Genomic DNA, 27,678 nt, shown 5'->3' with positions numbered 1-27,678 from the left:
CACACACACACGCCTTTTGTTACAAATGAAACTTTGCATTTGACTTCTCTACCAAGTAACAGACACAGACAAGCACGTTCCCATGCACACACAGAAACACAGAAACAGACACACACACGTGCACACACACACACACACACAAGAACGTACGCATGCACACACAAACACAGACACACACACAAACACAGATAGACAAGCATGCATGCACACACATGCACGTGTGTGTGAGCATGCACACACACACACATACAGGCACATGCACGCACACAAACACGCGTTCAGGCTTTATGTTGTGTGTGTGTGTGTGTGTGTGTGTGTGCAGTGTGCAGTGTTGTGCCTTATGTTGTGTTGTCTTGTCTTGTGATATTGTGTGTATCGCACTATGAGTGCCGCAGAAGACATAAAACAAGTTGTTGTGCGACAGCAAATCAGAGGACCCAGAAACCTTTTGTGTTTGCAAGTAGAAATCAGAATGATTTCTATTTGCAAACACAAAGGTTTTTTTTTTTCTTCTCCGTCGAGGGCCAGAGAAAAAGCATACATTTGGGAGGAAAGCAGCATAGAACAGGTTATTACACTGAACAATGAACACATGGATAGTGTAAATGGATAAACAATTACAGCTAACAGCTTTAAAATATTGTACACAACATTATAACGAAGGATGTTCCTTACTTCTTTATATTATCAGGGGGCCAAGCACAGTGCAAGGCAACCTATTGAAGTTGTTAAAGGGGAACTATGCAATTTTTTTTGGCTTAATTGACCTTGATATAACAGGTTAAGAGTCATTGTGATGGTTCTATTACACTTTTTGGTTCGATTGGTCGCTGTTTCGACTCCCCCTAGATCAGGGGTTTCCAAAGTATGAGAGAGTGAGCCCCCCCTCAGAGAAAACAATTCCAGCTGAGCCCCCCCCCCAGTTTTTTTTTCTAAATCCCTGTGTTTTGAAAGATCTTTTAATTATTTTACACATTTTAAACATCTCTGATCATATCTTAAACATCTCTGATCATAGTTTACACATTTTAAAGATCTCTGATCATATTTTTTTAAACATTTTTGAAACATTTTAAACATATTTTTGAAACATTCTAAACATCTTTGTGCGTTGTTAAACACATTTCTTAACACATTTTAACATCTTTATCTAAGCATGTTTTTGCTTAACGTTTTTAAAATACATTTGAACATCTTAATCTGTAAACTGCCAGTTTAGCCTCCTTTTTAGCTCACCTCAACTTTATTGGGAGCAATGAGTTTGCGTAGCTGTGTTCGAAATCGTTCCCTATCACGGATATAGTGCACTATATAGGGTGTTCGGCATTTTTTAGTGGTGTTCGAATTCTCAGGGGTAAATTTCATGCACTATATAATGGGCTTAAAATACCCAAAATTTGAGTGAACATACGATGTTCCGTACATGTTACTCCCGTATACCACAATGCAATGCGGTCGTGTTTTCCGGAGGAGAATAAGAAGCTGAATAACCGCGAAAACCAATAGAAATGTCAACAATTTATTTGGGATTTTTGAATGCACTGACTACTTTCGCCTTTTTGAAAAGGTTTCTCTTCATCTTCGAGTTCATAAACACATCAGAAGTGGTTTGATGTTGATAGGATGAATTTCCGGTGAGTTATTAAGAATTGATAAAAAAAGTTTTTTTTTTCTAAGCACTCCGCTGCCGTTGCAGCGGACATGCAGTCAGACCTCGATGTCTGAATCCAATTCCTTGCAATTCCGTTCACAAGTGACGTACTTGAGCAGATGCATAAATGTACGGTTGCTGCGCAAATTGTTCATGCTATCGTTATGTATTTTGTTGGCCAACACTCTTACACTGATTGTTCTGTTCAATCAAAGATAAAACAATTCTAATCTAGGATATAAATCTCCCCGTCAACTATAAAAAAGGATGGTTTTATGTTTATTGTAACACAAATAAACCATTTCAAAATGTATAACCTTTGGCCTGTACTACGAACCTCGATTAGTGGGTTACCGAGGTATGTTGCGCTCAAAGCCTTGGCTAGTGGGGACACGAAAGTCTCTCTTTTAGCTTCGCTGTATCGCCATGGTGATTTATGCTCTCAACCAAACCTGGTCGGGAGCAGATTTTCAGCTAAATCTATCGGGTTAGATCGGTGTGCGCAGCTTCCTAGCCCCTCCTTTGACAATGGCGTCACTGGGTGTTCCCACGGACCTCGGAGCCCGTATCGTACAGGGGTATCTCCAACAGAGGATGTTTCGGGACCGATCCCTTGGCATTACCTGAGAATATTCTTTATGAGATACAGGTTCTCATTAGAGGGTATTCGCTATTTGATCGTCCTTGTTGGACCTTACGTAGACAATGCTTACTGTTGCACATTGTGTCTCCCTGAGAGAGTGGTAGAGTGGAGGATGTAGTGCGTCAGTCTTGAATTTCTGCTTGCGGGGTTAATCTCCCAAGTGACGCGCATTTTTGTGAAGCTTAAAAAGTCCCAATTCTCATGCATATGGAATACTTATTCACTAAAGGTTATATTTTTGTCCATATTTCGAACTAGAACCCATACTCTCAAGGCCGTGCTGGCACCACATCTATGGGGGTAAAAGGCATGATGATTGACCGGCGAGATTTTAAGCCCGGTCGCTGGCGTTCGGGATTTATACTAATCCACTGCGCCACCGCCGCTACCGCTCAGTGATTGAAAACATATGCGATACCTTTCTTACATAGGGTGTATTTAAAGTGAATTCCCTAAATTATAGAATAAGGCAGGTTGGACGTTGTTTATGCATTCTGAAATCCTTATCACTATTGGGATCAATGGCGAACAATTCTGCATTTGGCAGTTATTTTATAGACAATATGCACTTTTTTTTTTTCTCTTATACGCATTTATATAGACTGCTTGATCTATCCAGTTTGTAAAGTTGATTAAAATGACGCCCCTTTCACGTGAACGCGCATTGAACCTAAAGAGGAAACCCCGGCTCGACTAATCGAATCCTAAGTGAGCTTCCTATTACCATTTAAATCTGATCGCGAGTTGCGTCTCTGTCGAGCCAGGTTTTCCCAAGAATGCCTGGGTATGTTCAGCGAGGTTCGTAGTATACCCCACTGGTCTATTCTTTATGAACATCTACCTCGGACATGGCTCCACGCATTCGCCGGTTTCCTTGAAAACAATTGCACATGGCCAGCGTAGAAGGGTCGTCAACGAGTTGTTACGACAGTGTTGTAAAATATCTACTACCAAGCTGTAGGGGGAGCCGTGTAGAGAAAAGTGTGAGCGCAAACCGAGAAAACAGCGAAGAAATGGCCGATCCTGCATAGAGTGGCGAAGTCACGCCCCTTCCGGTAGAGCCCGCGGGACCTATGAGACCGAAAAATATGAATGGGTTTCAATGGAGTGAAAGTAATTATTTTCTGGTCCCAGTCTTTATATGCCCTGGATTACACATATGTTGTTTGTGGATTTAAATGATCATTTTTCATGTCAAGAGTTTGACCGTTTATTGTGCAATTGTTCAGTTAAAGGCTGTAGAGAAAACACAATGAGAAAGACTACATGTCTCGTATGTGCCGTCACGCTCCCTGCGACTGACGGGGACAAGACCGACAATCTCCCCATCGGCATAACTGAAACTCTCCACATGCCCCGACTTTTCAGGTCTTCGCCACTCTACAGTGGGCCTTTAATATTAATATTATTCAGCCAGCATGCCCTACACAGCAAAAACTCCAGTGTCGCTTTTTATGAAACTTTCTTCAGCTGTAGAGGCTTACTAAATATTAACAGAGAAGAAAAAATACACAGATTGGCCCAAAGGTTGGCCCAAATAAGCAAACTTTGAACCAACATATCTCGTAACCCCTTTGACTTACAGTCATAAAACCTTGCCGACGCATGCATCTCCTCATGAGGATCAAATCTGCCTCAATGACTTCCGTCTTGATAGATTTTCCATCATTTTGAATTTTGTGAAAAACACTAAATTCCATAAGGATCTCATGAGAAGTCTGTACACAAAAATGAATGGTCTGAGTCAGGGTCTTAATGTTCTGTCTCTGCAGCAGGGTCTTAATGGTCTGCGTCAGGGTCTTAAGGGTCTGTCACGGTCTTAAGGGTCTGTCAGGGTCTTAAGGATCTGTCTCTGCGTCAGGGTCTTAATGGTCTGTCAGGGTCTTATTGGTCTGTCAGGGTTGTAATGGTGTGTCAGGGTCTTAATGGTGTGTCAGGGTCTTAATGGTCTTTCAGGGTTTTAATGATCTGTCAGGGTCTTTATTGTCTGTCAGGGTCTTTATATTCTGTCAGGGTCTTAATGGTCTGCGTCAGGGTCTTAATGGTCTGCGTCAGGGTCTTAATGGTCTGCTTCAGGGTCTTAATGGTCTGTGTCAGATTCTTTATTGTCTGTCGGGGTCTTAATGGTCTGTCAGGGTCTAAATGGTCTCTCAAGTTCTTAATGGTCCGTCAGGGTCTTGATGGTCTGTCAGGGTCTTGATGGTCTGTCAGGGTCATTATGGTCTGTCTAGGTCTAAATGGTCTGCCTCAGGGTCTTAATGGTCTGCGTCAGGGTCTTAATGATCTGCGTCTTAATGGTCTGCGTCAGGGTCTTGATGGTCTGTCAGGGTCTTGATGGTGTGTCAGGGTCATAAAGGTCTGTCCCTGCTTCAGGGTCTTAATGGTCTGTCAGGGTCTTAATGGTCTGTCAGGGACTTAATGGTCTGTCAGGGTCTTGATGGTCTGTCAGGGTCTTGATGGTCTGTCAGGGTCTTGATGGTCTGTCAGGGTCTTCGTGGTCTGTCAGGGTCTTGATGGTCTGTCAGGGTCTTCGTGGTCTGCACAAGGGTCTTAATGGTCTGTCAGGGTCTTAATGGTCTATCAGGGTCTTACTGGTCTGCGTCAGGCTGGCCCCCTATAAATGCTATTTGCAGCATTAATTATTATTGACTCTGATATGGGTGATGAGAGCAGATTCAAATGCGGGGCCTTCATACATGTTGTCTATATGTTTACATGTATTAGCAAGTTAATATTAGTTTGCATCAGCTGGATACGGAATGCTAATAAAACAGGTCCTTATGAAACACTACCCTTGGGAGACCATCCGTGTCACACGAGTACACAGTATGTTCCCCTCTGCAGACCAGTCTGGCCTCAATCCCTTTGAAAGCCTTTTCCAAAAATGTAAAAATTCTAAGACTAATCAGTGTTCAGGAGAGGAAATTTCAGTTAATGTTGTACAGGGAGCTCCGCAGTCTGCCATATTATAAAAAAAATGGTAGTGCAAGGAAAGTGCAGCAATTAAAACTGTCTTTTTAAAAAATGGTAGCAGTGATGAAGTTAAAAGTCTTCTCAGGTAAGCATGGGTAATATATATATATCGTTTTTTGAACAACTAAAGGCTGTGTCCAGATAAGGAAAGTAATGGCTTCCCAGCCTAAGCCAGACTTCTATTCATTGCATAACACTACTATGAATATCAGGATGATCTCACAAGGCCTATTAAATGCACCAATCTGTTCAACAAAACCACATCTATCTAGCTATTCATCCATCTATGTATCCAGCCAATGCATGGACCACCATCAAGCTATTATAGGTCCTACCTAAAGGATTAGAGTCATGCTCTGCAGAACATTGTGATCCTATATCCTATATGCTAAGATCCATATCCATAGCATTAGGATGGAAATGGATATCACGGGTCGCTACGTTTCTAAGCTATAGGGATGTGAACGCTAACGATTACCAATGAGCTGCGAAACTTCAGAGCAGGGAATAACAAAAGAGTTCACAAGCACATCTGGATGGGAGGTTATATTTAGCAACAGAGGTGGAGGATCCGCACACTGGGGCTGATTCGTGGATAAGTTAATGAATGAATGAGCGGGTGAACGAATGGATGGACGATCAAGAGATAAACGATGGATTAAGAAGGGAACAGGAGCAGCAGACAAAAGGAAATCTCAAACACGTCTGGAAACAAAATGGCATGTTTAGAAACAGAGGTAGAGGAGCTCAGTGGATGAATCAGTTTACAAATGAATGGCTGAATGAATGGATTGATGAGCCAGAAGGATACACTAGGGAATGTATGGCAAAGGGATAATAGATGGTATCAGATGGAGAGGAAGTGACCGAATAAATGAATGTGTGAATGAATAGGTGAATGAATGTCTTCATCAGCCAGATAGATGAACGATTGCATTTGGTAAAGGGATTATTCGATGGTAACAGGAGAGGAGATGGCTGGATGAATGGAAGGATTAGGGGTAAATGGAGAAATAACTGCATGAACCAAGCAAGCGCAGGAGGGGAGAAAAGGGAGAGGAGGGAAGGGGAGGGGAGGGGGCGGAGGCCTGCTTGGCCTTGAGTGCACATTGATAGAAACACAAGTTGACCATGCCAAGGGACCTTTGTCACACTCACACTCCCATACAAGGAGCATCATCTCAGACTTGCATGTTAGGGTTTCTATTAGGATTAATGTCGCTACGAAAGAGACATTAATCTAAATCATGAATTGTCGTAATAATATTAATCATAATACACACACGCAAACACAAATGCACATGCATGCATTTTTGCATACACCCACCCATTCCATCACACATCCTGCAGAATACAATGAGTTATACTCTCACTCATGCACAATCTGCTCTCTCCCTCTCTCTCTCACTCTCTCTCTCTCACTCACACACACACACACACACAGCAGAACACAATATTGTGAATAATATTCTCATATCCACACAATTACACACACGCACTCACACAAACACAGAGACACACACACACACACACTGCTGCCTGTGGGTGCCAGCGTGACAGAACTCATTGCGTTGACAAAGGACACGGGTTCCCCTGGGTGTCAGGCGCACCCACGCCTCCCTGCCCTGTATTTACTGTAAGGGTCTTAGAGGGTGTGTGTGTGTGTGTGTGTGTGTGTGTGTGTGTGTGTGTGTGTGTGTGTGTGTGTGTGTTTAAGTCTGCATGAAGGGTGATGAAATGGCTTGGCTTGGGCGAAATATTAGTCAGAGTTCTGCCAGGAGTCTGTGTGTGTGTGCGTAATACAAAATGATCACTATGTTTTGTCTGTTTTTAAGTATCAACCCCAAGAGCTGGTGATTAAAAATCGGTCTGAAACCTGTGGAAAAACAGCCAAAATCGGTATAGCATTAAATACGTACGCTACAAAAGGTTAAAGAAACCCACCCGCTCAACAAAGCAGAAATATGTCAAATTATAAATGTTTAAACGACTAGCCATGGGCTGGCATAGCGTAGCCTAGCAAACCAAAAGCCACATTACTCATGGCTGCAGTACACACAGCTCCATATGGGGACCTAGCCTGTTAGCATATGCATGGTTAACATTCATCATTAGCACCAAAATGTGGCATCGTACATATTTAAGTGTACTTGGTCTGTTTGGGCTTTATCATATGTGGTTCAGTCACATTAAAACTAACTCAATTTCTAAAGTAAGACATGATTAGAATCAGGTAACTGTCAGGTTTTGTTCTGTGGGCAAATAGCAGGAATATTGCATAGAGCACTTACAAAAAAAACTAGTTTTATGTCATTCACAGAAAAATAATTATTTTAGGAGGAACAAAGGTGAACAAGGTCACTATCTAAAATGCAAATCATCCCAAAACAGACAGACAAAATGGTGGCTGCCGTTTTATGTTGGACTTGTTTTTGCTCCATGTAAAAAGAAAGAGAAACATTGAACAAATATTTTTTTTCCTTCTAGGAAAGGTTAATAATAAAATTAATGTCAACCTTGTCCCATCTTTCAAAATAAGAGCCCTGTCCTATCTCTGAATTTCTCAATCAATTATCTACAAAATAATGTTCAGAGTCGAGGGCCACTGTGTCTATAAACAGCTATTTTATTTTGTACTAGACCCTGTGTTTTCTTCCTCACTACATCCGTTGTAGTCAACGATATTGGTACAGTCCTTAATAGTTGTTGTTTTTCAGCTGAATGCTTTTACCTTCTCAGAAATGGATTAAAACATAATGGTAACACATTTTTGGTGTTATTTTCGTTAATACGATTACTTTAGTTTTCCCAATAAGTATGGCCCCCGATTCAATCGTTTGAATCCAATACTAGTTGTGATGTTCAACCGTTTTCTTTTTAATTCAAAAGCACGGGAATGTCTTGTATGTTGGTGTGGGGTCACACAGAGCCAGGGGATGACATCTATGAAGGAACACATACAGTGTGCAGTGGACGCCCCCTGGTGGATGATAGTGGTAGACTATGTAAGGGATAATGCCCGATGAGGTGTCCATTATCAGGAATTAATGGACGACGCGGAGCCGTGAACCGTCCGACGCGCAGCGGAGGTCCGTTAATTCCTGATAATGGACACCTCGAAGGGCATTGTCCCGCTTATACCACGGTCATTTGCCAAAGAAAATAAATTAAGACCATTCGTTTATATTTCATGCGTTTTACAATCCAAATATAAAGTTTTTCACAAGCCATAACTTTGTTCTGAGGTAAGTGCATTAAATAGCTACCTCTTTTGAATTGTCAACTGTCTATATCAGCATTACTCATTGCGCGGCTCGCAAGCCACATGCGGCTCGCCAAGCCTCTATGTGCGGCTCGCATGGCGGTAAAAATATACAGTGATATGATCATGCAGTGAATACAGATATTTAAAAAAACAATACAAACAATTATTTAAAAAATAAATCAACAGCGGCATTAAAAGGTGGAAATATAGCCTTGTCTAGAAAATATTTTTAAACTTGCTCGGCTCTACGCTGACAGCGGGGTTGCCAGATTGGCGGTTTTCCTGCATAACAAGAGAGAATGTGCTCTTTGGATGGACTTATTCTTATTAACTTATTCTTCAATAGCTTCCATGTTATGTGACCCAGTGTCTCCACATTATTCCAGAAAATAGCACACAGTCACACAAGTCTTAATTTTCCTCTCAAAGTGCACCAGATTGATGCATTCCAGGTTAAAAGGTACCACATTTTCTTCCGGGGGAGCATGCCCTCGGACCCCGCTAAGGACCGGGTTCCCTCCACAGTTTCACAAAATTCTGTGGGAAACACTGCTTCAGGGAGGACATATTATTAAGCAGGCATACTTATTTATGACTGGATTTATAGCTTTTGATACTTTGCGGTAAAAATGGCTCTCCTGTTGACGTCGTCCTGTCAGTGCGGCTCTCCTGAAAAAAATAGTGAATACCACTGGTCTATATGATGCATATACTGATAATTATTTGTATTTGCACAGAGTAATTATGTATATTTTCATCTTGGTAGACGATAGATTGCCTGCTAGTTTTTTAGCTCGACTTTGCCAACTGTGAAGGTATCTCCGGGGGTAAATTGATTAAATTGCTACCTCTTTTGAATTGTCAACTCTATATTATATCAGAGGGCCTTTATGAAGCATATACTGATCTTTATTTGTATGTGCACAGCGTAATTATATATATTTTTTATCTTGGTAGACGACCGATTTTCAGTCATTGCCTGCTAGTTAGCTCGATTTCGCCAGCTGTGAAGGTATCACTGCACCAGAAGTTAAGTAGTGAATCTCTGACAACTTTTATTTAGTTCGTTATTGATGTAGGATTACTAGGATCAATAAGGTTGAATAACGACGGGTTTAGTCTGCTGAACCTGACGGTGTTGGAGTAGGCCTACTGTGTGTCTGATGCTATAACTAGTAGAAATAAGGTTGCTTTTGTTTAATTATACCCTTGAAAAGGCTGTTGGATTACATATATGAATAGAAATTATTCCACACAAAAAATATGTGCCATAATGACGAGCCTTCAAATGTTATTACACAGACAGTTGTGTCATTCTTTTTTTTTTTCATAATGTAAGCTTCTGTCCACCCCTTCCCCAACTTGGCAGCAATTTTGCCATGTGTGGGGAAACTCATTGACCTACAGGCTATTCAAGGTCTTGTCTGATTATCTTCACTCTCCTGCAGGTGGTGGCTGCTGGTGCTGGTGGCGGCGGAGGCTGCAGCTGCTGATGGTGTATGCGGCTGATGGTGGATGCTGATGGCGGTGGCTGCTGCTGCTGGTGGCTTGAGCTAGCTGGTGCCGGCAAACACTGCTGCTGCAGGTCGCTGCTACTTGAGGTGATGACTGCTTGAGCTGGCTGGTGGTGGCGAAGGATGGTGGTGTCGACTTCTGCTGCTAGTGGTGGCGGCTTGTGCTGGCAACGGCTGTTGGTGGTGGCGACTGCTGGTGGTGGTGGTGGTGGTGGTGGTGGCGGCGACTGCTGCGATTGTTGTCCTTCCTTTCGACCTGATGCACTTTACTATTGTAGCCCTTTGGCAATTGAGGCTTTACTATTAAAAGTTCATTGATTAATAAATAGGAATTAATAAATAGTATGAATAGAAGTATATGTAGAATAAGTTCATTAATAGAAGAAATAGGAATTAAAAGGTTAAAAACTGCATATGTCTGATATGACATATTGAATAGAGGTTCATACAGTTCATGCATTGTTATTTACATGATGTAAATTGTATTTTGTTTTCTTTATCACTATGTTCATGATGCTGGGAATGTCTGAAGAATCTTTTATTTTAAATACCGTATAAGAAGCAATTCAAATGTAAAGTTTGCATTTTGTTTATTTTCCAAGCCAATGAGAGACGAGTGTAAGGTGAAGTCATGAGGTCATGAGGAAGTGTGGGAAACGTAAAAAAAGAACGAAAGGGGATAAACGGGAGAAGACATGTTGAGATGAGCTCCATGACACAGCTATAGTTTACTTGGGTAAAACACTCAGTAAAGCATTACGGTTGTTAATGTTGTTAGACGAACTACTAGTGGCTCTTACGGAAGCATTGTACAGTAGTGTAGTTGTGTTATGTACTTTAATTCGAGAACTCGGACTGAAACACTGAAGAGCATCAGGAAGCTAACCCGGCTAGAGTTAGTGTATTAGTCGTGTCGGACTTTGCTGAAGGTGTCCAGCTCGGACGTCTTTAATGCGCATCGTTTGGACTGCTCGGCTTGACACACGAGGACCGGGGGACAGAGGAGTCCAGCGGACAAGGGACTACCCGGGTCGCCGGACATCTCGGTGGGCTGTTTGGAAGACGTCTCACCTTTCCGCCGGCTCGGCACGCTCGCGGGAAGGACGGCGGCTAGTGTTGCTGGCGGACAGTTTCATTTGTTCTCGGTGCGTTGGCGCGAAGTAGCCTTTGTGTTTGTGGCTTCTACGATCCCGAGCTTCGTATCAGGCCTGCACCATATGACTCAGTAACTCATTGGGTACCCAAGGTATTATTTAGTTATATTTGCCGGCTATAAGATTTAGAGGTAAAGGGTTTTTGAATACTGTTTCATTTAATCTGTGTACTATTGGGTGTTGTGGTCAATGACCAATACTCGTATTTGAACTGTGACTTATGTTTTGCTAATTGATATTGTACCGATGTAGCTATAGTTTTCCAAGTAAATAGTTAAATGGATCTGCATTGTGTTGGCATGGTTTATTAGACTTAAGGCATAGCCAAAGCTAATAGGTAAAAGATAACAGTTTAGTACATTGTGTGACTGAAATATAGTAATTTAAGTTTAAAGCAAATTATTTGGAAGGTGAGTAATTGTCGTTGTGTCATCATAATATTGATACTTAGTTATTATTGCATACAGAGAAAGACAAAGTAAACACAAACAATAATAGTTAGAGATAACATTTTATTTAAAGAATTCAGGTTAACCACCCCTATTATTCTCAAAAAACAGCAAATGGGCGCTACACTATCCTTAACCTCAGCCCGATGTATGTGGAGTATTTACTTTGTTTATTAATAACTTAGAATATTCCTCCCTGTTCCTTCACTTTGTTCTTGTTTTACAAGTTAGATATACACGCACAACTGTTTACACAGTTGTTGTTCTTGTTCCACACATGACTAACTTTGTTTTATTCATTGATACCCCCTGGCTCTACTTTGCCGTTCTTGTTCACACTTACTGTATGTTTGCTTCGTTGTTCTTAGTACTTGTTCCCACTTGTTTTTGGTTCCACAAACCTCAGCCTGATATATATGGAGAGGTTTTTTTTCTAAACACTCAGCATCTCAAACACTGGGTCCAGCTTTACATGGTGCATCCTCCTGTTGGGCAGTGGAATCTGCATTTGCTGGAGGGTTTTATAACCAGTGGTCCATTTTACTTGTATTGCTTTTTTAATTGTCTCCTTTCCTCACCGTATTCCTCTCTTTGTTAACACTTATATATACAATATTCGTCCCTGTTCACTTTGTTATTGTTTTTCAAGTTGGATACACACACACATTCTTGTTGTCTCACCCATTGTTTAATAAAAAAAAAACTTTCATTCATCCAACATTCATTTGTTATTCTTTAATATATGTGATACTTTGTGTATGGCTTAGTCTTAAAAGTATCATGGTTGTGTGGAAGAAGTTGCCTGGAAACTAAATGCTAAACTAATTGCTACTCTGCTTTCTCAATCACTCTCTGACCACGGGTAAGTGAATCGGAATTACAAGCAAAATCAAGAAAATCCAGTAGTCCAGTTGCGCAAAAATGAACATCTTGAATCGTCTTTGTTTTCAGAACAGATGTAGTAAGGTTAAGCCACTAAAGTCAGTAGCCTAGTGCTACCCATGCTAACAGGAAAGTGAAGCTTTCCCTCAAACTTAAAAACGTATCTAAGTAGCTTGCAGTTGTCACCCTACCACTCCAAATGTAAAACTGACATTTACAAATATGCAACAATAGTCGGAAAAGTACTTGGGTATGTGTTTTTTAATTTATATTTAACATTCAATATTGCAATCCCTGCTGTCGTGTTTTGGAACTATACAGGCTTACATGAACCACGTGACAACCCTGCCGGCGAGATCAGAGAGTCGCAACTCTCCTCTATGGCTCTGGCTACGACAACGGGAGGTATTCTAGTCCGTCGGCTTTGACTGCGTTCCCGTTGCTATGGTTACTCATTTTTGAGACAGGCTGATACGATACGCCAGCTAGCGCATTAATTGAGAACGGTGAACAGACAATTTGACTGGAACTACTTAGCAAGTGTCCTAAGGTGTTTATCAGGAGCTAATGCACACCCTGCAGCCAATCAGAATCGAGCATTCCCCCAGACCGTGGTATAAAACTTCATAATAACAATACCAGTAGGCTATTATCATTATTATTAGTAGTAGGCATAGTACTAGTATAGTAGCAGTATAACTAGTTGTGTTATCTGACTGAACATTTGACCATCTATCCATCCATCGTTCTCTCAATGTCTGTCTGTCTATCTGTCCTATCTAAAATATATTAAATATGTGTGTCAGAATGCCACCCGTACTAAAGCCTGTGTGATATTGACTTGGATGTTCAACATGGCCAGATAGTATTCCCTAATGTGTTAGGGTTAGGGTGACTCATTATACCTCATTTCAATTCCATCATCATTAGACCTATTGACGTTTATTGGTTGAATCGGTTCAGTTTTTAATTCCTAATTTAAGCTGAACAGATATATTCCTCTGCGTGGTAATTAATAACCGTTGCGGAGAGCACGGAGCCAATTAGTGGCGTCATCTTCTAATTTACGCTCCGCCTTGCCGCAGCACCACGTGACCCATAGCAGGAAAAACGCGAAAATATTGTACAGACACACCTGTTGAATATGCACCTCAGTCATTGTGCTCTCATCAGGATCATGGACATCTGAATCAGTCGAAGATGACGCGAACGCCTGTTGGTGCTTGCAACAGGTCTGAGCTCACACACATCCACACGCGCGCGCAAACTCTCACACACGCGCAAGCACCACACACACACTCTCACACTCAAACGCGTTTGTACACTATCACGCGCGCGGACACTCACACACGCGCGCACACTCACACACACACGCGTACACATTCTCACACAAGCGCAAGCACACACACGCGCGCGCGCACGCACACGCACAGATTCCTCCTCCCACTCTCGGTCTAAGTCATCCCAGGGGCTAGCGTGTGTCTCTCCCGTCAGTGACCGGCAGCAGCTCTGCATTACCGGGAGATCCCAGATTGAACGGAAGCGTTTTTTATTCTGGACCTTTTTCGTGTTTTTGGCGACGTAACGGACGCGCGTGAGCCGCGAAACAAACGACGCTCCGTTCCAGACCCGGTGGACCCAGAGCTGGGCTGGTGCTGGTCTACAGGACCAGGTGGACCCCGGACTGGTCTGCTGCTGGTCTGCTGCTGGTCTGATGCTGGTCTCGCTGATCGGGTCTGCATTTCCCGTCTCGGATCTCCCGGATCCTCCTGAAGATGTCTGGTTGCTTGGCCAGAGACATCCCTCCCTCCTGATCCATCTCTAGGAGGAAGACGATGCCGGACTGAACCGCGGCTGTTCCGGCGACGACTGAACCTCTGGTGCCCGGCGTGTGGGTCACGTCCAGTGGGAACTCAACTCTCATGTAGAACATGTAGGCCTGCACAGCTCGGTACAGAGTCCGGGGTCCGGGAGACTACCTGTGACCCGCTGGGTTCAGACTTTACCGGGGTCTGGACCACCTGTTACCCGCTGGGTTCAGGGCTCCACGTCCAGGCTTCAGTTTTCAGGGGGCTACAGGTGGGCTACCTGAGCCGCGTTTGGGAAGTTAGATCGCCCATTTCCCACTATAATTTATTTATTTATTATTCTTTGCGAAATGGTTGTCTCCAATCGTCTGCGCCTGCGGTAACTGACTACTATTGATCCCGATTTATCCGGGAAAGGTGTCTGAAGAACCGTGGTTGGGACTCAGGTACCAGGCCGGTGTCTGCATCGGGAGCGGAGGGGAGGATTGGAGGACATAATCATCCAGTCTGCAGTCCTGATGGACCAAGTGAAGGTCATGACACCCGTCCGGGCCTGGCTCCACCTCGACCTGGCCCTGCTGCTCTGCTCCCTCCTGGCGTCCTGCTGTCGAGGACCGGCGGCCGTGGGAGCAGGTAGGCCCCCGTTTACCTTACTGCGTTTAACTTCTGTCTTCACGTCCTGGCTTCACACATGCAACACGGCTTTTGTTTTCTGTAATTGGTCATTCATCCATTCATAAATTCATAGAGTGCCCTATCAAGACATCATGTTATATATTGGATAACACTTTAAAATCAGGGTACATCATTAATTAACATGAGTTTTGGCCGTAATAAGCATTATTAATAATATAGCATTAGTATTACCACATGACATCATTTGTAAATTAATGACTTGAATACCATGGCCTTAGTTAAAATCTAATTCAAAACAACTTTATCAATAACATTAGGGGTGACAAGCAGCTAGCATCCAGCTGACCACAGCAACATTCAACAGCATGACCCCCATTAGTAAATGATTACATCCCTCTCTTAATATTATACTGCATTAACTAATGTAAAATAATGGTTAATTAATTTACACATATTGTAAAGTGTATAGTTTAGTTTAGTAGTAATCATTGAACTTTGGGATTCAAATCAAATCCCCAAAATACACCCTATTTTTTCATTGGAGGGGGTGCTTTGTGTAATTGATCATTCATTCATCGATCCATTTACACATGCATTCATCCACTGTCCTCTACCTTGTAACTATCCATGGTCAGAGGGGGGTGTAGGCCTACACGGTTACTTTTAGCCAGTTAGGTAATATGTCAAGCAGACATTAACCTGTCAAGGTCTTAATTGAGTGGGGGGGGGGGGCTGCACCTTCTCTATCTTCTCTTTGACAGCGAGTCGACGCACACAGTACTACAGTGCCCACATAGACCCTTCCATCCCAGCCAATCGCAGCACTGTCTCTCGCAGTAATTCGTAGCTTCACCTTCGGTCTTGTATCGAAGTTGGAAAATCCAGTATTGTGACAATAATACTTCTTCCACAGTATCAGTTTGTATCCAGACCATCCCTGAAGGTCTCTTATCTTGTTTCAGGCATAACGTTGTCAGGTAGTATTGCCTTTTTCACAACTGAAAGGTCACAGCATGTTTATATGGAGTGATGGCTGAGGAATATATTTTCATCAAAGATTTATCAGCGGTTAGAGACACCCGTTATCGTCATATGGCTGGAAGCACCCATCTTACTTGATCCATGGCCTTTTATTTTCTTTTGTGTCTTTTTACCGGAGCTAGAGCAAGTGCCAAATTAATCGGTAAAGCGAAGAAGTTCATTGAAAGAAGGTCTATAATGTTGGTAGTTTTGTAGAAATACCAAACAATTGAACAATTGCTGCTCATACCTTAGAATGCTTCTCTGGGTGTTCAAAATTGAAAGAATAAGTACATAGTTATACTTGGGCTTAGAGTCAGACAGAGAGAGAACATATGTTTAACTCTGAAATCACAATCAAACAAACAAAACGAAAGAGTTTACCTTTCAACCATTTTGTAAAACATAACCTGAATGATTTAAGAGGTTTTCCTCTCAGCCTGTCTTCCAACCTAAAGAACAGAATAGGTTGTTTGTGTAGGGCATCCAAAATTACCCGTATTCTCAGTGGACCCGTATTCTCAGTGGGAAATGCAACATTAAGAAAGATTCAGCATTCATATGTGTTTTGATACATTTTCTGTTGTTGCCATGGTGATTCATACGGATGCTGCTATCACTTTGAATGTTTTTGAAGCGTAGCTGCAATCAATAAATTAAAAGGCAGATGAAAAACCTTCTAAAAGGCTACAAAAAGGATCAACATTGTCATAGACATACAATAAGTGACACAAACACTTACTGAATGTGGCGACACAGAATGACTTGGGAGTGGGATAGAAACGACTGGTCTCCTATATGAATCAGGGCATTAAGGTTTGCTACAATTTGCAGATAATATACTGTGAATTTAGCTCTACAGGAAGTGATGTCATAAGTAGGGGATGAGGCCCCCCTGGATGCCGACACACGGTCAAAGCGTTCGACCAATCACGACAGAGTGGGCGTGTTGACCAATCAAAGCAGTCTGGGCTACTCAGGAGGCGGGCCTTAAAGCGACATGATACAAAACAGAATGTTTTTGAAAAACGTTCTGTTTTTCAAAAACTGAAATTGGTTTTGCAGAACTGAACAGTGTGAGAATAATAATATATGTTAGAATACAGGGGCGTAGGAATGAGTTTAACATTGGGGGGGACACAAATCGGAAACCTGACAGATCCGTTAATGGTTTGAACAGAAATATGTCACAAAAAATCACAAATATATTTTATTCTACTAAAAAGATACATTTGTAAATGTAAAGGAAAACACATTTTGAATGGCATTAATGAACTGATAAATATCAAATCAATTCTTTAATTGCTCAATCATCCAGTTATTTAGAATAAGAAGCGGTGACAAGACGCTGTGTTCCGCTTTCAAAATAAAATAAAATATTTTTCTCCCCCCGGTATAATTTTTAGGTGGGACAAATGCGCCTGTCTCCAATATTGGAGGGGACACGTCCCCTCCGTCCCCCCCGGTTCCTACGCCCTTGTTAGAATATAATAATACATCTTCTAACGTACAGACTTGTAACCATATTCTAGTAGTACCCCCAAATGCAATTCTTGACCCTTAGTGCAATCTACTGCCTCTCTTGTCTCTCTTGTCCCTCTCCCTCCCATTCTCTCTTCCTCTATGCCTCTCTATGTCTCTCTCACTCGGTCTACCCTCCTCTCTCCCTCTCACTCTCGTTCTCTCTCCCTGTCTTTTGTAACTACTTCAAGGTCATCAAGAACTCAGTGGATTTAAAACATTATCCAAGTCTTACTTTCATCGTTTCACTCCCCTGCTCGCCTCCCTCTCTCTCATTCTCTTTCTCTCTCCCACTCTGTCTTTCATTCACACTCTGTTGTCGTCATCTGTATCTCTCTGTATGTCTGCATCAAATCTCTCAAATCTTATTGTCAGTAGGAGATTTTGCTAAGCCAAAATCTCTTGGCTCTGCCTCTGTCTGTCCACACTGTCTGTAAAACGTCTTTAACCACTCACAACTCAGACTAGGAACAAGCCCGCTGTTCTGGGTGAAGAATTCAGATGAGGCATTGGCAGAAGTTGGATCTCTCTCTCACTCTTGCTCTCCATCTCTCCGTCTCTCTCTGCAGCTCTCTTGCTCTGTCTCTCTCTTCTCCTCTCTCTCTTGCGCTCTCCCTCTCTCTCTATCTCTCTCTCTCTCTCTCTCTCTCTCTCTCTCTCTCTCTCTCTCTCTCTCTCTCTCTATCCCTCCTGCTCTACTCTGTTCATCTGTCTTTCTCTCCCCTCTCTCTCTCTCTCTATTTCTCTCTTGGTGACAGGCAACAAGGAGAATAGCTTTGAACATATTTCTGGTTGGAATCGCTGTGTAACACCTCTCCTCCCATCGTGTGTGTGTGTGTGTCCCCCTCTCTCTTTTCCTGACAGCCAAAAGGTACATTGCTTTAAATATATGATGTTCGTGTTGATACACACGGACTCAATCACACGTATGATGGGATGATGTGAGTGTGTGTGAGTGATTGTGTTTGGATTACATCTAGAGGCATCTATTATAACCTCTACGTTAAAGTATGTGTTTATACTCCTTAGAAAACCAGCGATGGAACCACCTGCTCTATCGAGCGAGTGTCCTTACTATATTTCTTTGCCATGGTTACATGACGTACAGAATCTTCATTTGTGTTTTTGAGAATTGTAAACCTTTGCTGTATCTGCCCATTTATTGTCCAGTTTGGCTGGAAAACGTCCCACTGATATGATATCATATACTGTAATAAGTTACGCAAGTACTAATAGCCTCCTTTGCACAGGAGGTGAAATATTTTGGGTTAAAACTTCTTCCTTCCATCTATTCATCATTGTAGAATATTCCGAAGCCACATATAAAAAATAAACCAAGACGACTGGCACCTCCTCATCTCTGCGGACGCACCTGTCTGCTCCCTCCAATCAAGATAATCATCCTCTCTCTCCCTCCGTCTCCCCCCTCACCATATTGCCCTTTCTATCCTTGCCCCTCTCCCCCTCCCCTCTGTTTCTCTCTCTCCCTGCCCTCTATCTTCCCCTAGCTCTCCCCCTCTCTCTCTTCCCTCTTCACTCTCCCATCTATACCTCTGTCCCTCTCTCTCCTCCCCCCTCTCTCTCGCCTCTCCCCCCCCCTCTCTCCCCCTCCTCTCTCTCTTATCTCTTCCTCCTGTCTCTCTCCCTCCTATCTCTTCCTCCTGTCACACACACATAGTGAGCATGACTTGTAAACATTGGTATTAGCTGAATTGTCCGTTAGCTGAATTGGGTTTTGATTGCAGAGCACTAATGGGAGGTAATCAATTATTACAACTCTGCTTTATACGCTTTATGCTTGATGTGTGATCGTGCGTGTGTCTGTGTATGTGTGTGGGTGTGTACGTGTGTCTGTAAGAGAGTGTGTTTGTATCTGTGTGTATATGTCCAGGAGTAGGTTTGTGTGTGTGTGTGTGTCTGTGTGTGTGTGTGTGTGTGTGTGTGTGTGTGTGTGTGTGTTTGAATGTGTGTGTCTGCACGCAGGAGGGACTGGAAAACTGATGGCGCTCATTTGCATAATCACCACATGCAGCATCACGGTCGGGGAGAGCTCTGCTGGTCTGCTTGTTTGAACATCCATAATAGCAGGGTCCACTGCTGTTCCATTATCTTCACACTGCACATTGACTTAATGGTGTTGACAGACCTAGATCCTACTGCCTGGATCAGTGGTTCTCAAACTTCTTCTACAAGTGTACCCCTAAGATACTTTTTCAATCCCTTCACCTGCACAAAACATTTCTGTGAGAAAAATAAATAAAAATAAAAGTATGATGTGTAGTATGATGGATTTTATACAATATATTGTGTTTGTGTATGTATACGATAATGTGCTTCAACAGTGTTTATCTGAAGTCGATTTACTGTGTGTGAGTATGTGTATGTGTGTGTGTGTGTGTGTGTGTGTGTGTGTGTGTGTGCGTGCATGTGTAGCGGTGCCGGCGGCCCCGGTCAACGTGTCGGTGACCCAGCTGAGAGCTCATTCTGCCATGGTGACCTGGACCGTCCCTCAAGGAGACACCGTCATCGGCTACGCCATCTCACAGCAGGTACACACACACACACACACACACACACTTCAGGCCCCCAGGCCATCGTCTGGAGCTGGAGCTGCTCCATGACGTGTAAGAAGATGTTCAAAGCACGAGCATGTGGCACAAAAGGTGCCACATGCAGGTCATACAGGATTGAAGACACGGAGTACATTGTAAAATAAGCGGAGGGGATTAAAAAGGATGCCCATCTGGACACCGAGCAGCCCTCCCTTTCCCGCTCATGTTGGTCCTCTCTTCTGGAGTTCGGGCACCTCGACCTTCTCATGCAGACTGTTTGGGTAGCTCCTCCATACGCTCGTCTTTGGCTGTTTTAACAGGTTTCCTCTTCCTGCACCATATCCATCAGATCAGGGAAGTCCTGGTCGGTCTTCTGCCTCATTAGCAGCTTCACTTTTTTGGTGTTATTCTGGTTTGACTCCGGTTCATTCTCTCCTCCAGCCTCAGTACAGATCAAAACACCTGAGATATCTGTGACCCGAGATCAAATCGTCTGTGACCGGTTTGTTTGGTTTTATGACAATGCATCCCTCATCCTCTTCGATGTCTGCCAGGGTCGTTACTGGTTTATTCAGGGTCAGGGCGCAGAAGAATCGACCGTCGTTTTTCGATGGGGACGAACAATAGTAGTGTGGTGGTCATTATTCTCTTGGCTGTCATCACAGGAGATCTCAAGGTCTTTGTTGCATTGTTGAAGCAGATCTGTTTGTGTGTGTGTGTGTATGTGTTTGTGTGTGTGTGTGTGTGTGTGTGTTTGTTTGTTTGTGATGCGTGTTTGTGGTGTGCATATTTACAGGTAAAGGATGTTCAAGTATCTTGTAAGTAGCAGCTAGTATCATTCCTTGGAGTCTTCACCAAAACAACACACAGTCACACAGCTCATCACCCTCCCCTGACATCTCTTCTGGTGTGGTTTTCCAGAAGGCAAATTTAACTCTCAGAAGCATTACGTAGCATTAAATAAAATACAATAATTAAGGGCAACTCTAAAGTACCAAACATTGTACTTATTGCCAAAATGCCGCCAAATGTAGAAAGATTGATAACAGCATTTCCGCCACTCAGTTCTCAAAGTTATAAAATATATATTTTAACCATTATTATAAGCTGCATACAATTACCTGTGTAGTGTCAAAATGTTGGAATTTTACGAAGTCACATATAAAAAATACTGACTGGCACATCCTCGTCTCCACGGACACTCCTGTCTGCTCCCTCCAATCAAGTTAATCATCCTCTCTCTCCCTCCGTCTCCCCCTTTCACCATGTTTCTCTTTCTGTCGTTGCCCCAACCCCCTCCACCTCTCTCTTTCCCTCTCTCTCCTTCCCCTCTCTCTTTCCCTCCCTCCCTCTCTCTATCCCCTCTCTTCTCCTCTCTCTTTCCCCTCTGTAATCTCCCCGTCTATCTCTCTCCCATCTCTACTCTCCCTTCCTCTCTCTCCACTTTCCCCCTCTGTCCCTCCCCCCCTCTTTCCCCACTCTCTCTCCCCTCTTTCCCCCTTCCCTCTCTCACCCCTCCCCTCTCTATCTCTCCCTCTCTCTCCCTCCCACCCCTTTTCTCTCTTCCCTCCTCTTCTCCCCCCCCCCCCCCCCCCGTAGTTTCCCCTTGTGTGAATTGTTTCAGACCCAGCCTTGTCCTGACAGCCACAACATCTGTCTTCAGCCCCGCCGCCAATCGAACACTAACGCAGATCGTTTCACGCACCCAATATTGGATGTCAGCCGCTGGGGATTTAGAAACGCAGAAATGGAGAAATGGAGACGCAGCCCTTCTTGTGTAGTGGGTTTATTCAGTCCAGAAGCATATATATAAATATTATTCATTTATTTATTATGAATTCTCTGTTTTTCTAGAAGTACTGTTCCGGGTGTATCGTGGTTGATCGAGGTTGCATATCAATCAAGACCTCTTCCTGACCAGTAGGCGGTTCTCTGTAGGCCCACTGATTCGCCCCTGTGTCCCTGACTCTCTGCACTGCAAGGCGATGTGGACACTCTCAGCCAGCCACCCATGCCTTGCTCAAGCACTGGTGCCTTGGGGGGGAATTCATTCAGAAACATGAGCCATCTTTGGTTTGTTTTGTTTTTCTAGCCAGAGTTCTGACCACGGAGAACAGCACTCACTAGTGCCCCCTACTCAGGAGAGGAGTGGGTGTATAGATGGGAGGGAAGAGAGAGGAGTGTGGGGGAGAGAGGGAGGGAAGAGAGGGGAGTGGGGGGGAGAGAGGGAGGGGAGAGAGTCAGAGAGAGAGGAGTTGGGGGGAGAGAGGGAGGGGAGAGAAAGGGAGGGAGAGAGGAGTGTGGGGAGAGAGGGAGGGAAGAGAGGGGAGTGAGGGAGGGAAGAGAAAGGCAGGGATAGAGCAGTGGGGGGGAGTGAGGGAGGGGAGAGTCAGGGAGAGAGGAGTTGGGGGAGAGAGAAGGAAGAGAGGGGAGTGGTGGGGAGAGAGGGAGGGAAGAGAGAGGAGTGGGGGGGTAGATGGGAGGGAAGAGAGAGGAGTGGGGGGGAGAGAGGGAGGGAAGAGAGAGGAGGGGGGAAGAGAGATGTAAATAAAATCCACTAAATTCTAACCAAGTCCAAATGCTATTATTCATCCAAGAAACACAAGAACCTGTGAGCAGGACTCCGTGGGAGGTGTCCTCCGCTCCTCAGTGGAGGACAGTGGGAGGACATCTCTGCAACACACCTGCTGCTCTCAACACCTGCCTGACACTGCAGAGGGACGGACGGACCGATAGAGGGACAGACGTTCCGACAGAGGGATGGACGTACTGACAGAGGAACCGAGAGTTCTTCTGGGTTGCAAAAGGAGTGCGAGACAAAAAAGAGAGAAAGTGATGCCAGCATTCATGGATTGTCGTGCCACGCTGCTTCGTCTGCTTTTGGCGGTTGGCATGGAAACCGTCGTCATGTGTTTGTGTTCTTGGGATGAATAGAGAAAGAGGAGGAGGAGAACGCAGGATTAGGATTAGGGCTGGGGGGATTACAGTGAGGGGGTTCGGTTTGGAATATAAACAAAAGCAAAATAGAGTATGCTTTGTGTTGAGTGTTGGACTGTCCAGAGTGACTCTGTGATGGAAAGTGTGCCATTCACAAGGTGTTTTATCCCACAGATGTCACGCCTTCAAGACCACAGCATTGATAAACCTTCACAATGAGACACACACACACACTGACCCACACACCCTGACATTTTCACACACAGGCGCGCATGCCAAGGAGAACCAAACAATTACACCTCAATTACTGAGATCATGCAACTCCCTCTATAAAACGGCACGACTGGCCGAGCCAATAATGGATGACACGTCCAAAGTGCCTGACCACAAGGTCTGTGAAAAACACTTGTTAGTTGCAGTTGAATGTCATATTGTTATTTGTAGCAATTAATTACAATAATTATAATTTGTACAGCCCAGACTTTCAGGCTGATAGAGACTGATCTGTCCGTCACACACCTGGTGGAAAATCCCATTTGTGATATAACCAGCTGCATTTCAGTCGATTAATCATATGTCTGCTTGTGTGTGTGTTCATGCGTGTTCATCATGTGTGTATGTGTGTGTGTGTGTGTGTGTGTGTGCGTGTGTGTGTGCGTGTGCGTGTGTGTGTGTCCACACAGAGGCAGGATGGGCTGATGCAGCGGTTTATCCGAGAGGTGAACACGTCCAGCCACTGGTGTGTGTTGTGGGACTTGGACGAGGACACGCACTACAGCGTCCAGGTGAGAGGAGCCTGCCCCAGCCCCAGCCCCCCCAGACTAATTTAGTCCCTGGCTCCCTAAAGGCTAAATACTAAAATATTGAAGCCTGTTGCAATCATTTGGTGCCTGTGAAATATGTCTGAATTAAGGTATTAAGCTTTCTAGCCGCCGGGATCCGGATTTGTCCAACAGAGAACATGCACAAAAAAAGTTAATTTCGCATTTCCATAAGCAACATACTGGATGGATTCACGAATTCATGGCGAACGTAAGTCTAGCAATGCCTGTGCCACACTCCACCTAGCTGCCTGTAAACCGTTAAACCAGTGATGGCTGGTTTAACCTATGCACATTGATTGCTCAATGCACCACAGGTGCATTGAGCAACCTCACCAGCCCACCACCAGCCCCAGGGGCCAGTCTGCCGGCGGCCAAGTGAGGCTGCTTTAACCAGCCATCATCCACACACACGCTCCACAGTAGTCCACAGTAATTTGTTTGTCATGTTGTTCACACATATCCTTTCGGAGCAGGTAGGTTACAGGTGGAATCAGGTTGCACTGTAGGCATCAAGCTTCCAACCCAGAACCGTTGGGCTGGGATTTGAACCCCTCACCATTACATAACCCTGCCTCAGTACCCCATGCCAGCAGGACCCAGCTGGGTCTTGCTTCCTGTTGATCTGCAAAATCACCTATTAAAAAACCAAGAGACATCAACCTGTTTCTCCCCACAAACATGACATTATTTTAGAAGAATGCAGCCTCAAAACCCATTTGAATCAGTGACTACAGCAAACTCGATATCCCCGACCTCTTTCCAAAGTGTTTCACTAATGGAGCAGAGCTGCTGGCCCTCCTTAAGATCAATATCATCACTATCATCTATATTATTCCTGGTCTAGTAACACTCTTCCCTGTCATACATTAGACAGGGGAAGAGTGTTACCCCCCCCCCCCATCCTACTCTAGCCTCATCTAATCATTCGGAACTCTCGTCAAAACTCTGGTGTGTGCATACGTGCGAGCGTGTGTGTCTGTGCATGCGTGTATGCGTGTGCTTGTGTGTGTACATGTGTGTGTGTGTGTGCATGTCTGCAGGTCCAGTCAGTGGGTCTGCAGGATGACAGCCAGCCCAGCAGAACCATTCAGTTTAGAACCCTGGAGAGGACCGACCACTACCCTGCCGGAGTCCTTGACCACCGTAAACACACGCACACACACACACACGCGCGCACACACACACACACACACACACACACACACACACACACACACACACACACACACACACACACACACACACCAACACACACACAAGAACACCAGTATTATTTTTATATTGTTCTGATCACACAAAGCCTGATTCCAAATGGGCTCCATGGAGTTGTGAAACATCTCGTGTGTCCAGATGAACCTGCCATGGAGGGTCTGGACATGACCCCCCAGCTGCAGACCGGGGAGCTGCTCATCATCACCACCGTGTTGCTGCTCTGGGCTGGTGGGTCTGAGAGAGACAGTGTGTGTGTGTGTGTGTGTGTGTGTGTGTGTGTGTGTGTGTGTGTGTTTGAGAGAGGGGCAGAGTGAGATACGCTGTAATGTGAATATGTGTGCTTGTGTGTAGGTGTGTGCAAGGGCGTAGGAACCGGGGGGGACGGAGGGGACGTGTCCCCTCCAATATCGGAGACAGGCGCATTTGTCCCACCTAAAAATTATACCGGATCTGTCAGGTTTCTGATATGTGTCCCCCCCAATGTTAAACTCATTCCTACGCCCCTGGGTGTGTGCTCAGGTGTTTGGTATATATACATAGGTAACACTTTATAATAAGGTGACATAATGAATAGCAAACTGGTCATTACCTAACCCTTTGTTAATATTTGTTAATTGTTACTAAAATATCTATTCGGCACAAGTTAATAGTTTTTTTTCACTGTTCATAGATTGTCGCTGGTTAGGGTTAGGGGTAGGGTCGTGTGTTAGGGTTAGGGCCGCGTTTCATGGTTAGGGTTAGGGTTGTGTGTTAGGGTTGGGTTAGGGTTATGCAAACAACTAATAATTAATTAATGATGAAAAAACTATTAACTTGTGCCAAATAGATATTTTAGTAACAATTAACAAATATTAACAAAGGGTTAGGTAATGACTAGTTTGCTATTTATTATGGCACCTTATTATAAAGTTTTACCTATACATATATTTGGTCCTGATTTGACCATATTTCTTACACTCTGTGTGCGTCAGTGTGTGTGTGTGTGTGTGTGTGTGTGTGTGTTTGTGCATGTTTGTCACTGTGTGTGTGTGTGTGTGCGTGTGTGTGTGTGTTTGTGTGTGCGCCTGGGCAGCCGTGATCGCGCTGTTCTGCCGTCAGTATGACGTCATCAAGGACAACGACTCCGCCGGCGGCGGGCGGGACAAGAACAAGCGGCCCTCGGTCCGGGCTCCCGCCGTACCCTACTACCACCCCTCAGCCTCCAGCTCGCCCCTTTATCACAACGGCTCCGTGCACACCGGCAAGGTACCTCAGAGAGGACCTCCTTATCCCTTTGACGATCCCCAGCATCACCCCGATCACATGCCATAACATCACCATGGCAACCGCCCGTATCGCTGCTTCCAGCGCGGTGACTGGCCCCGCCATCGTGGCGGACGCTGCCACCACCATGACGACCATCACCTTCAAGACCATTGGCGTTAGCGTCAGCATGACGACAGCCCCCACGACAACCACCATCAGCATCAACCCGACAACCACCAACAATGTCCCTACCGACAAATATATTTATATATATATCTTTTACATTTATACTGCTACGTTGGTATTTATGTATGCTAGTGTAACACATGCTATGTTTTCCGTGCTATGGTAACACATGCTACGGTTACCAATGCTATCGTTACACATGCTATAGTAACACATGCTATGGTAACACATGCTACGGTTACCCATGCTATGGTTACACATGCTATGGTATCACATTCTATGGTTAAACATGATATAGTAACACATGCTATGGTTACACATGCTATGGTAACACATGCTATGGTTACGATGTTATGGTTACGCATGCTGTAGTAACACATGCTATGTTACACATGCTACGGTTACTCATGCTATGGTTACACATGCTATGGTAACACATTGTATGGTTACCCATGCTATGGTTACAAATTCTGTAAAAACAAAAATTCTATGTTACACATGCTATGGTACCACATGCCATGTTACCCATGCTACAGTTACACATGCTGTAGTAACACAGGCTATGTTACACATGGTATGGTACACACGCTACAGTTACACATGCTATGTTGCACATGCTATGGTAACACATGCTATGGTTACCGATGCTATGGTTACACATGCTACGGTTACTGATGCTATGGTTACACATGCTGTAGTAACACAGGCTATGTTACACATTGTATGTTACAAATGCTATGGTTAAATATGCTATGTTACACATGCTATGGTCACCCATGCTACGGTAACACAGGCTATGGCTACACATGCTATGGTAACACATGCTATGGTTACCCATGCTACAGTAACACATGCTAGGGTTACCCATGCTGTAGTAAGACATGCTAATGGCACTGCGGCATGGGACCCCCACCCCTTGATTGGGGTGAGAGGAAGCCTGATTGAGTGATAGGCTGTTGGGCGTAGCGTCTACTCAGCATACCGCAGGATGGTTCAGCAGGCTAAGGGGTTAGGGGACATCATGGTATGGATTTTAGTGCAGCATTTGAAACCATGTGGGGGGTCAGCTCAATAACAAGATGATGGATAACATCAATGGAGATGATGAAGGACATATTCATGATTCATGACGATAATAAATGCACACACATGCTTGCACACACACACACACATACACACACACACACACACACACACACACACAAA

General features: G+C 44.2%; 1 protein-coding gene across 1 annotated transcript; it reads left to right on the top strand.

Annotated features, from left to right (window-relative positions):
* Positions 1-14,857: 14,857 nt before the first annotated feature.
* fndc4b (fibronectin type III domain containing 4b) lies at positions 14,858-26,352 on the top strand (the record flags this gene model as incomplete). Its single annotated transcript, XM_079734170.1, has 6 exons — positions 14,858-14,972; positions 19,950-20,065; positions 23,689-23,790; positions 24,870-24,972; positions 25,180-25,269; positions 26,114-26,352. 6 exons carry the CDS (start codon positions 14,858-14,860, stop codon positions 26,350-26,352), a joined length of 765 nt encoding a protein of 254 aa, XP_079590296.1.
* Between the last annotated feature and the right edge of the window lie 1,326 nt (positions 26,353-27,678).

Source organism: Pollachius pollachius, assembly GCF_949987615.1.
Source record: "Pollachius pollachius genome assembly, chromosome: 4".
Lineage (NCBI taxonomy): Eukaryota > Metazoa > Chordata > Actinopteri > Gadiformes > Gadidae > Pollachius > Pollachius pollachius.
The sequence above is the reverse complement of the archived record's forward strand: the minus strand, read 5'-3'. Positions and strand labels throughout refer to the sequence as shown.